Source organism: Rhea pennata, chromosome 2, assembly GCF_028389875.1.
Source record: "Rhea pennata isolate bPtePen1 chromosome 2, bPtePen1.pri, whole genome shotgun sequence".
Classification (NCBI taxonomy): Eukaryota; Metazoa; Chordata; class Aves; order Rheiformes; family Rheidae; genus Rhea; species Rhea pennata.
Genome location: NC_084664.1, coordinates 62,700,218 through 62,712,269, shown reverse-complemented (window position 1 = coordinate 62,712,269; position 12,052 = coordinate 62,700,218). Strand labels below are relative to the sequence as shown.

The 12,052-nt window shown below is 40.8% G+C and overlaps 1 protein-coding gene across 1 annotated transcript in view; it reads right to left on the bottom strand.

The window, feature by feature from the left end:
- The window catches only part of ABCA13 (ATP binding cassette subfamily A member 13), a 200,976-nt gene that overhangs the window by 17,006 nt on the left and 171,918 nt on the right, over positions 1 to 12,052 (bottom strand). Inside the window, exons 50-51 of the mRNA XM_062567937.1 lie at positions 3,015 to 3,149; positions 686 to 789 (exon numbers count right to left, since the gene is read on the bottom strand). Of these exons, the coding sequence (XP_062423921.1) occupies positions 686 to 789; positions 3,015 to 3,149 (239 nt within the window). The remainder of the gene's footprint in view (positions 1 to 685; positions 790 to 3,014; positions 3,150 to 12,052) is intronic.

Genomic DNA, 12,052 nt, shown 5'->3' with positions numbered 1-12,052 from the left:
AAGCCACTTTATATATAATTATACTACACTATATTCCCTACAGGGAACATGTAATTTATTCCATTTACTATCGATGTTACAAAGGAATTTCAGCATTTCCTCCATTAAATTGAGACACCAATGACCGTATTGGAGAATTGACAAGATATTTAATGTAGATCCACTCTTCCAAGAAGATAGGGTCACTTCTAGCAATTCCATACAGAGATACCATATAGTGCATACACAGCATATCTATTGCATTTGTCTTTAAGATGCCATGGCATACTGTTTTCACGTCCTGATACAAACCAGGATCCTTGATAAAGTCAGAAGTGGGGTTTCCATTCCCATCTCCCTTTGAAAGGTTTGTAAAGTGGGCAACCACGAAAGGATAACTTTGGTATTTCGAGTGACAGGAGACAACATTGCACAGAAGCAACTTGGAAAAGGAAGAATTCGTTAAATCTTTTTTCTGCCTGCAATGTCACTGAGCCACAATCTAGTCCTTGAGAATTAAATACAGGAAATAATTAGGGTTTATGCAAGTTCACCTTTCATAAGCAGAAGGAATTACTATAAAATAGCAAGATACTCTGAGTTTCACTCCCCAGCATGCCTTCAGAATACGCTCTTCTGCCCTCAGGCGACAGTAGGCAAGGGGAGAAAGTGGGATCATATTTGTTGCTAGGATAAGGACTCTCACCTGTGAGATGTCAGCACAGCTGCACAACCATCTTGAACTTCTTTCAGGATGGTTTTCCAAAGGTAGCGTTTAGAGCAGGGATCCATCCCAGAACTGGGTTCATCCTACAGGAAAAAATAACAATACAGCAATTAATCATAGGAAAAACATACCAAACTTCAAGCCCAGCATGAAGAATTAACAGAACTCACAGTAAAAGCATATATTTTTCTCTAAAATAAGTTATATTTTCAGGAGGTTATTTAAAAAGCATCCTTATCTTTTTTCTTTTTTTTTTTTTTCCTAGCACACATAGCTTTATTTCTAAATTAAAAGTGTACTGTTTTATTCAAACATCTTTATACTTTTGTTGCAGGAGAGATTTGCAGTTTCTTTTCTCACTTTTAGGAAAGGTTGAATGCTTCCTTCTTCCCTACCTATACGCTTGCCATGGGCAGAAACAGCTGGGGCAGAAGCCCTATAAATTCAAGGCTATTTGCCACCTCCCACACTACACCTAGTTATGGATATTATGTCTGGATTATAAATTCCCTAGCAGTTGCTCCCAAACCTTCCTTCAAGAATTCTCATTCATGGTTGAAAGAAGCGATAGGATTAAACAACAATCCAGACAGTGTGCAAAACTCATGTAAACCTTCTGACTTGTCCAATTTCTAGCTCAAACAGTTTCTATAGAGAGAGAAGCACAGCTAAAAACCTACATTCCCTGTCCTATCTAACCATGCTGTCCTCAGTAAATCAATTTTTGACTTTGTTCATGGAAGTAGAAGGAATGATATCTAATTGTCAAAAGCCATTCTCTGTCACTTCAAACCTGAGGAGAAGGAAACTACTCAAGTTGCTTTTAGTAATTTCATGAGGAGTGTCAGCATTTGTTATGATGGTATGGCCTTGACCAGTATATTTTACATCAAGGAATTCTAGCTGAAGCTTGTAAGAAAATTTCTCAAGGAACAGAGCATCCTATGTGATATCGATTTTGTCCCTTAGTCACCAATGTCTGAGGGGAAAATAAATTCAGTTCAGTCTCCTATTTCATGTGGATAGCTGTCAAATGAAAGGTAAAAAAGCAAAGATAATTAAAAAACCCAACCCAAGGATCACTAAATTAAAGGCTATGAGACCCTGAATGCAAACTGGAAGGAGCTGGTTTACATTGGTGCCAATGCTTCTCAAACATAAAAAGATTACAAAACAGCAGAACCATTTTCTAAGATCAGGAAAAAGCACTGCTTTATCTCCTTCCTTTACTAACTGAAACAGGGTCAGTTTAAGCACAAAACACAAATAAAATCATTCAGCTTAGAAATAACAATTAGAAGAGCTAGGAAGAGTGAGGAAATTAGAAGAAAATGCCTCTGTTTTTTTGAGCATAATCAATTTAAGAAACACAAATCCCATGAGGACACAAATTTAATCCAGTTCTACTTAATCTGTTATCTATTACTGGAAGTACTGTTTCAACCTTCAGCTTTGGGGATCAACCATTACCTTCGTCTGATAGTTCTGAAAGGTTTATTTCACCACTGGACTGGTTTAGCGCTTCCCTCTCCAAGGCTTAAGAAAGGTATATTTAATCTTTTCTGCTGAAATTGAATGCAACGATGAGATAGAGAATATAGTGTAATAATGATACAACTCCCACACTGTTGTAATTCTCTAATCTTCAATACAAAAGGCATTGTTTAAACTAGAAGGGGGAACTGACCTAAATGGGTTTATACTTTGGAACAACAGGATGCAGGCACCAAGAGACCATGTGATAAATAATTTATTCCTACTCAGGAGTATTTAGTTGGTCGCATGATTTGAATATAAAACAAAAATATAGAAACCATCCAGATTTATGGAGCTTGGCATGTAGCAAGCATGTAACATGTAGCAAATGTAGCATACATGTCATGAAAAAGACAGCCTAATAATTAAAAACATCAGCACAAAACTACAAATTAAAATAAAAATCTTCACTGTTGACAAAGACAGTAGAATTGTTGATATATATTTCTCATGTTATACCCACAATAGAGAATACATAATACATTACTACATTTTACAGTAAATATTTCTCTTTTTCTATATAAAATAATCTTTATTTTAAAATAAAGTACCCATATGGGCCCACAGGCTATTACAGTTATATCTGTGCTTGTTTATGGCCCTCTTCCCCTGCCCACCCTGACACCCCAAGTGGGGCAAGGAGAAAGGAAAAAAAAAAAAACGATTTCAAATTTGTGAGCACTCAAATACAAAATAAGAAGTATTAGTACCGCAAAACAAGCAACTCATTCATCCATGTTTCCAAAATAGACATAGTATTGCCTTTACTCACCAATAAAAGTATTTGGGGCTTGCCAACTAAAGCCACAGCAGTAGAGAGCTTCCTCTTTGTACCACAACTGTATGTCCTCACCAGTTTATCAACATGGGCATGGAGATGTAAACGGTTAACAAGATCCCCTGCTACCTGCAATTTGGAAATTTGAAAGTTGGCAAAGAAAAGCCAAATCAAGTAGCATCTGTGCTTAAACTGAAAGAGTTCATTCATGCTAAAAATAAATGTATAACTTATTTCCTTATTTCCCCCCCATCTGCTGCAGATCATTATTTTTGAATCCTAGACTCACATAAAAAACTGCTCCAAGATCCTTCCCTCTCCCAAAGGATAAGGATTTTCCTATATTGAAAATTTTGCTTTGTCATCCCTTCTAACAGTCATTTGTATTCATTTTGGGTTGCAAAGATAATAATTTAAAATGTTCCTCATCCCACCTCATTCTCTGATATTTAAATGATCAAGTAAACTTATCAAGTGATAGAAAATTCAGGAAACAAAATTCTGCATCAACCACAAAAATGGAAATGGTAGAAAAGCAAGTCATAGGTCAATGATCAGGAGTTTCTTAAAGACCAAAGCTAATGTAGGATTCATTTAACATACCTTTCTAAGAATGGAGAGGGGCTTGTTATTGGTTAAATTAGCAATCAGAGTAAGATGGGCAGGCGCATGAACACAGCTGAAGATAAAATTCATGCCTGTCTTTCCTCTTCACGTATCAAAGATGGTGCTGATGTTTGAGGCTCCCTCCAGCACTGGTGCTACAGAATTTAAAGTGTAGCAGCAGTCTTGCTCCTCCTACATCAGCTATGACTGCTGGACCATTCTGGGAGACCTCGTGCAAGAACATGAGAACAACAGCAACTCATCTGCACACCAATACCAGATATGTCCTGCAAAGCAGCAGGTGCTTAGTGACGAGCTGCTGGCCCAACACCATTAAGGAACAAGCAAATTTGTAATATAGCTGGTCTGTCTTTATGGTAGACGTAGCACCATAAAGGGGGGATTCTTGCAAAACAAGTAGTTTGACGGTGCTTTTAACTGTTGTCTCAAATCAACTGCCAGAACGTCCCAACGGTACTGCACATTATTTTTGTTTCCACTGCATTCTCTGAGTGTCTTCAGCAGAAGGCACAGAACACTGGAAAGACTAAAGTCAGGTCGGATGGACAGTGCCCAATTAATTCAGAAAAGCTAATAGAAAAAATGTCAATAAGGAGTAATACTGTGAATTAATACTCACTATCCATTAGAAATAAACTGTTACGAGCTTGATCATATTTTTCTTAAGACCAGCTGACTTTATGCCAATCCCCTAGGAAATCAGCAAAGTCAGCAAGATTTTTCAGCACTACATCTAAAAACAAGAGACATTTCCAAGAGGAATTTCTTTGTAAGCAGGCACAATACTGCAGTGTGAGAAACTACATTTTTTTTTATGTATTCTAGCACTAGTATGCAAAGTTGCCTGTGTTCTAAGTACCCTAATGTATAACCTGACAGCAATGCATATTCTCAGACAAAAGCTGTTTCATAAACATTGCTCTATTTTAAACGTACAGGTTAAAAACAAAACCACTCTCCCACCCCTGAAAAGTTAACCAGCAAACATGAAACTAGCTATAGACTGGTTTATAGACTAGCTATATATGCTGAGAAATTCATGTCTTCTCTTTCAGAGCTAATTCAGTCTCTTTTGCTTTCCTTCAGATACTACTACTGTATAACAGTAGGACTGCAGCAGTAGAGGCTTTTACATTCTGTGGCTTTAGAAATGTTTGAGAGACTAAGACAAAACTGCTGAGCAGGTTTTTTTTTTTGTTTTGTTTTGTTTTTCTTCCAAACACAGGTCTCACTATACAAAAGCTTACGTATCCCATTTCTCTAACACCAGCCAACATCAAAAAAATTAGAGAGCTTTATATAAACAACAAAAAAAAACCTACAGAAACAGCCTACAAAGTCATTACCCCTGAAATATACACCAGACAGCTTATCTGCTCTATTAAACCGCTTTACAACCACTTGGTAGTAAAGTATGTATGTATGTTACTGACAATAGGATCTTTTATCCATAAATCCACCAATATTCAGAGAATTGTGCAGAAACACTCATAATTTTTTAAAAATAAGTGAAAAAATGTGTGATCTTTTGTTTACACAGAAAATGCATTGTAAATCACAACACATTTCAGTAGTTATTAATAAGGAAAAGATGACTATATTCCAGAGCTGAAATGCAGTGAAAACTTTCCTTTAGGAAATCATAGGATCAGAACCACTTTTTCTAAGAACACTTTGAAATATTGCTCTGTTAGTGCAAGTTATCAAAGTACCATTCTTTAAAAGAGGCCATAAACATTGTGCAAGGAAGAATTTAGAAAGCTAAGGTATACTGCTATAGAAAGAAGGGGGGGGGGAAGTCAAGGAAACTAAGTCAGAGTGCAATCTCTAGCCCCCAGTGAGACTGAATCATGTATCAGATACTTTTAGCAAGTCAGCCTAGTAACAATTTAAAGGACAGCTCTCTTATTTGTTATTTTTATTTTTACTGAAGGTAGGAACATAACGCTCTTTTCAGGAAGTAACGTTATAAAAGTTCCGCTTAGCCAGATTTACAATTACTCAAGAGTGTTCACTGCACAGATATGCATGACTATGCCATGTCCTGTTTTGTACAAGAAAGAGCTCAAGTCTAGCCTGAGTCCTCTGCTATGGGAACTTTGTAACACAAAGGTTTACTAAAGGTAATAGGAGAAGGGAGTGGAAATCATTTCATAGTATTCACTTTGCTGCTGCATTAAATGTATAGAGCTTCCAAGTTATACTTTGCGGATCATTACAGTGCACACCACAGTCTGGCTTGCTATCTAGCAGCACAGGGAATAAACAGGAGGAGCTAGAGATCTACGTGCGGTCGCAGGGCCGTGATCTCATTGCAATCACAGACGTGGTGGGACAGCTCACATGACTGGAATGCTGTCGTGGATGGCTATGTGCTTTTTAGGAAAGACAGGCCAGGAAGGCGAGGTGGTGGAGTTGCTCTTTATGTGATAGAGCAACTGGAATGCATCGAGCTCTGCCTAGGGGTGGAGGAGGAGGAGGCAGTTGAGAGCTTATGGGTAAAGATCAAAGGGCAGGCTAGCTTGGGGGACACTGTTGTGGGTGTCTACTACAGGCCACCTGACCAGGAAGAGAAAGTTGATGAGGCTTTCTATAGACTGCTGGAGGTAGCCTCAGGATCACAGGCCCTGGTTCTCGTGGGAGACTTCAACCACCCTGACATCTGCTGGAGGGACTACGCAGCAAGGCACAAGCAGTCCAGGAGGCTCCTGCAATGCTTTGGTGATATCTTCTTGTCACAAAGGGTGGAGGAGCCTACGAGGAAAGGTATCCTGCTGGATCTTGTCCTTACCAACAGAGAGGGACTGGTTAGAGGTGTGAAGTTTGGGGGCAGCCTCGGCTGCAGTGACCACGAGATGGTGGAATTCAGGATCCTGCAGGAAAGAAGACAGACAACAAGCAGGATTACAACCCTGGACATCAGAAGAACGGACTTTGGGCTCTTCAGAGACCTAATTGGAAGAATCTCATGGGTTCAGGCCCTAGAAGGAAGCGGGGTCCAGGAGAGCTGGCTAATATTCAAGCATCACTTCCTCCAAGCTCAAGAGTGGTGCATCTCCCTAAGAGACCCACACAGGTGAGCAAGGAGCTCTTGGACAAATTCAGGCAGAAGAAGAAAGTACACAGAACGTGGAAGAGGGGACAGGCCGCTTCGGGAATGCAGTCAGAGTATGTAGAGATGCTGCGAGGAAGGCTAAGGCCCAGCTGGAATTGAGTCTGGCAAGGGATGTCAAGGACAACAGGAAGGGCTTCTTCAAATACATAAGCAGCAAGAGGAGGACTAGGGAAAATGTGGGCCTGCTACTGAATGGGCGGGGGGGGGAGCTGGTGACAAGGGATACAGAGAAGGCAAAATTACTGAATGCCTTCTTTGCTTCAGTCTTCACTGCTATGGGCAGCCCCCAGGAATCCTGGAACCTGGATGTGAGGGAGAAAGTCTGGAGAAGGGAAGACTTTCCTTTGGTGGAGGAGGAAAGGATTAGAGACCTTCTGGGCAGGCTAAACATCCACAAATCCATGGGCCTGGATGGGATGCACCCACGGGTACTGAGGGAGCTGGCGGATGTTGTTGCCAAGCCGCTCTGAATCATCTTTGAAAGGTCCTGGAGAAGTGGAAAGGTGCCTGAGGACTGGAAGAAAGCCGGTATCACTCCAGTCTTCAAGAAGGGCAAGGATGAGGACCCAGGCAACTATAGGCCGGTCAGCCTCACCTCCATCACTGGAAAGGTGAGGGAACAGCTCATTCTGGACGTCATCTCCAGACATATGGAAGAAAAGAAGGTGATCAGGTGTAGCCAGCATGGATTCACCACAGGGAAATCCTGCTTAACCAATCTGATAACCTTCCCTGATGGAAGGACTGGCTGGGTAGATGAGAGGAGAGCAGTGGACATTGTGCACCTTGACTTCAGCAAGGCTTTTGACACCATCTCCCTTAACATTCTCCCAGGCAAGCCCAGGAAGTGTGGGTTAGACGAGTGGACAGTGAGGTGGATTGAGAACTGGCTGAAAGGCAGAGCTCAGAGGGTCCTCATCAGTGGCGTGGAGTCTAGTTGGAGGCCTGTGGCTAGTGGCGCCCCCAGGGCTCAAAACTGGCTCCCCTCCTGTTCAACTTTTTCATCAATGACCTGGATGAGGGGACAGAGTGCCTCCTCAGCAAGTTTGCTGATGATACCAAGCTGGGAGGAGTGGCTGACACACCTGAGGGCTGTGCTGCCATTCAGAGAGACCTGGGCAGGCTGGAGAGTTGGGCAGAGAGGAACCTCCAGAGGTTCAAGGGCAAGTGCAGGGTCCTGCACCTAGGGAAAAATAACCCTAGGCACCAGTACAAGCTGGGGGCCAACCTTCTGGAGAGCAGCTCTGCAGAGAAGGACCTGGGAGTGCTTTCGGATGATAAATTGAGCATGAGCTAGCAATGTGGCCTCGTGGCCAAGAAAGCCAATGGTATCCTGGGGTGTTTTAGGAAGAATGCTGCCAGCAGGTCAAGGGAGGTGATCCTGCCCCTCTACTCAGCCCTGGGGAGGCCTCACCTCGAGGTGATGAGGTCCCTGTACTATACTGGGAGTCCAGTTCTGGGCTCCCCAGTACAAGAGAGACATGGAACTACTGGAGAGAGTCCAGCATAGGGCTACAAAGATGATCAGAGGGCTGGAGCATCTGCCCTACAAGGAACAGCTGCGAGAGCTGGGCCTCTTCAGCATGGGGAAAAGAAGACTGAGGGAGGATCTTATCAAGATGTACAAGTAGCTGAAAGGAGGGTGTCAAGGGGACAGGGACAAACTCTTTTCAGTTGTCCTGTGTGACAGGACAAAAGGCAAGGGGCAGAAACTGAAGCACAGGCAGTTCCACCTGAACCTGGGCAGGAATTTCTTCCCTGTGAGAGTGACAGAGCACTGGACCAGGTTGCCCAGAAAGGTTGTGGAGTCTCCTTCTCTGGAGATCTTCAAGGCCCGCCTGGATGCAACCCTGTCAGACATGCTCTAGGTGACCCTGCTTGAGCATGGGGGTTGGACTAGATGATCTCCAGGGGTTCCTTCCAACCTTATCAATTCTATGATGCTAAAATAAGTACCAAATCAGAATAGACTCAGAGTTGAATTACATGAGCAGAAGAATTATTCCGCTTTCTTACTCCTAATGGTTTCCCAGTTGAACCTAAAAAGTCTCCCAATTCTCCTATCTTCCACTACCCTTAACATTTCAAAGCAGCATTGCAGAGGATACTTCAGCAAATGTCTGAATACACAGCTCATTCTTTTTTTCAAGAGATGACTCTTATTCCTTTTGTCTCTTCTTTAATGTATATTTCCAGTAATAATAGTCTCAGCTTCATCAACATGACCTAAATAATAATGAAGATGTAATCTAAATGAAATTAGATGTATTATATATTAAATATATTGTGGAGTAGCCTGCATGTCTCCATTATAATTTCATTCAGCTGTATAACCTGTGGTGTCTTGTGGTCTGCATCTGAGTATACTATGAAGTAAAAATGAAAATCTCTCCAACTATTTGAATAGAATTCTAGCATTGGACAAGTGACAAATCTTTAAGCGGATACACAAAATTATGAAAGAAATTTATATTTCTAATGGTTTCTTTCCTTTAGCAAATGTGAGATATATACACAATCACCTTCTCCCTTCCTTTTTATATCCATCATGATGTTCTATTTCTAGTTTCAAGTGCTTCCATCACCGAAGAGTGGAAGATTCATCAATTTATTTAGCAAGTTGGTAACACTGAGGCCAAATTAAAATGCACAGTTATATGTAAATCTATGTTTTGTGACTTCATTTGCACTACAAAGATGATGATTTATGTTTAGTCATGCCTGTAGTATGCATTTAAACTTTTTCCTTTGGTAGCAGCCCACATGGTCTACTCCAACCTCTTCTAGTTTTGCAGGAAAAAGTAACTTTTAGAGTAGCTTTGAGAAGTAAAGTAATAACTTCACATTGCATGAAGTTTAACATTGATAGCAAATGACCCATTTTTCTCCTCCTTTCCCATTCAGTTAATTACTGTTTTGGAACATTAAGTGCACTCAACTTTATGTCAGGCACTTAACTCCTGCTGCTGATAAATCTGTCTCGCCAAGAATTTGATCCTTGAAGTTAGTGCTTCAATGGACTACTTCAGCAGCAACACACCCTGTAAGTCACCTGCCTCCTTGTCAATTTATTACAAAACAAAATAGATATGTATTGCTTTCTACTTCTTAATAAAAACCATGCACTCCCCAAAATACACCTATGTGCATGTTAGCATAAACAATTACCGGTAAACACTCAGAGAGGCAGGCTTGGAACACCTTATCATAGACAGGAGGGAGTGAGAAAATAATAGCCTACATTTCCATACAGCTGCTATTCCAAAGCATTCCCAGACCTTATTTTCTTTATAGGCAACTAAAACGCAGACTTTCTCCAGGCACCAGCCATCTGAGTTGAAACACAGCAGCTGTTCAACACTTCACAGCAATACCACACAGCAGGAAGGGCCCACAGACAAAAACACTTGTTTTGCTCAGAGATGGTTTCATTTCAGTTTTTGATGAAGTCAAACCAGAGTTGCTAAATATTATTTGCAGGAGCCCTTCAATGCCCTGATCACAAGCATATGGAAACAAAGTCTGCCTGCAATCTATGCAGACTATATATATATATATATGTATGTATACACACACACACACATATATGTATAGGATGACTGAAAGGAAAAATGATCTTTGTATTACAGATGTGAAAGTAAGGCACAGAAGGCTGAATATAAAAGAAAGGTCCTAGCTTAAACCTAGATTGTCTTAGGTTCAGTATAATCAGAAGATTAAAAGTTATCTTCTCTCACTACACTGCAGTAATATAACTCATCTCTGCATAACAAGGAATTGATTCTGATCTATTTGAAGCAGAAACTGTATGCGAATTACCACACCATTTGAGGAATTCTTCGCCAAAGGGCTTTGAGAACAGCCATTGCAATATCTGTGTATGAACTACCCAGAAAATAGCAGATTCTGACTATAAAGTAGAAGCTCTTAGGTACACCAGTTATTCAAACATACTTATGTATTTGAACTGAGTTATATGAATGCCAGATATTTCATAGAGAGCAAAATTCTCACTATCTATAGTGAAAGCATATGAAGCCAGCTTAACCATGTGGCTCCTCACCAAATATAGACAGGAGATTGCATTTACATTTGTTTTTATTTACATATGCACATGCAGAGAGAAATCAAGCAGGCACAGCACAGAAATCTATTGGTATCATCCTGCTCATTGCAATTTGGAAAATTTCCCAGACACCTGAGATAAATTAGCTCTCCCATGTAGTACTAAATTTATGAAATCTAAGTCTTTAAGCACACCATATATCTATCCTCATTTTCAAGACTCCACATAGCTTCTGATCCTGCTACTCATCCAGACAGCCATGCTGTCTCCAAGAGTTGTTGTTGGGCAGCCAAACGATCTGAAAGAGTCACAAGTTAAACAGTAATAGTAAGATTTATGTGTGTGTGCACACACTCTCCTCTGTTATGTGGTGTTGACAGGGTCTGCTCAGAGCGTAATCTTGAAGAATTAGCAGCCTATTGCAATGCATGGGTCAGTTCACACTTCTCAAAGCTGCTGGCTCCCCCTTGTCTGCAGATGAGGAATTATCAGTAAAAAGGTGCCTGCCAGAACCACTTTAACAGATTATAGCTTTGAGTACTAAAATAAAGGAATAGCTAAGAACCTGTGACGCCAGGATTTAAAGGCAGCACAGTACTAAAAGGCCTAATTTGGCTCTTGCTCAAAGGCAACCCTCTTGGCAGATGCAAGTTGGCAATAAAAATTCTTACTCTTCCACAGCAGGACTGCGGTCTTTGTCTGAACTGTGGGGAAGTCTTTCTTAGCCTACCATCATAGTCTTTTTTCTACTCTGTTTCTCTATGAGGATCATCGTCTGCCTAATTTTATGTGCCTCAACCTATTCACAGATGGAGAGGATGTCTGCTCTGTACCCTGGAGTCAGCTTCCTGAGAGCAACACTGTTTGTATATGACCCACCAGCACAGATGAGTCAAATGGATCCTCTGAATTTTAATTAGAGCTATGTACTTATATTATTTAAGTTCTTCTAATGCTTATGCTCTTCTCAGATTCTCTTAAAACAGCTTCATTTACAGTAATGGTGTACAGAAATTACAGAATACATTCAACGCATTGCCTACCATGACACTATTATGGCAAGATGGAAGCTGACTATTTTTTGAATACTCAATGTCTCATGGCAAGAAAAATATATTTTTCTGGAATAGCACTTACCGATTCTATGATTCTACCTAGCTGTTGAAGAAAAAGGCACTAAAGAACCAAAATAAGAACATCTGCTCCAACAGACAGACGGAAAAC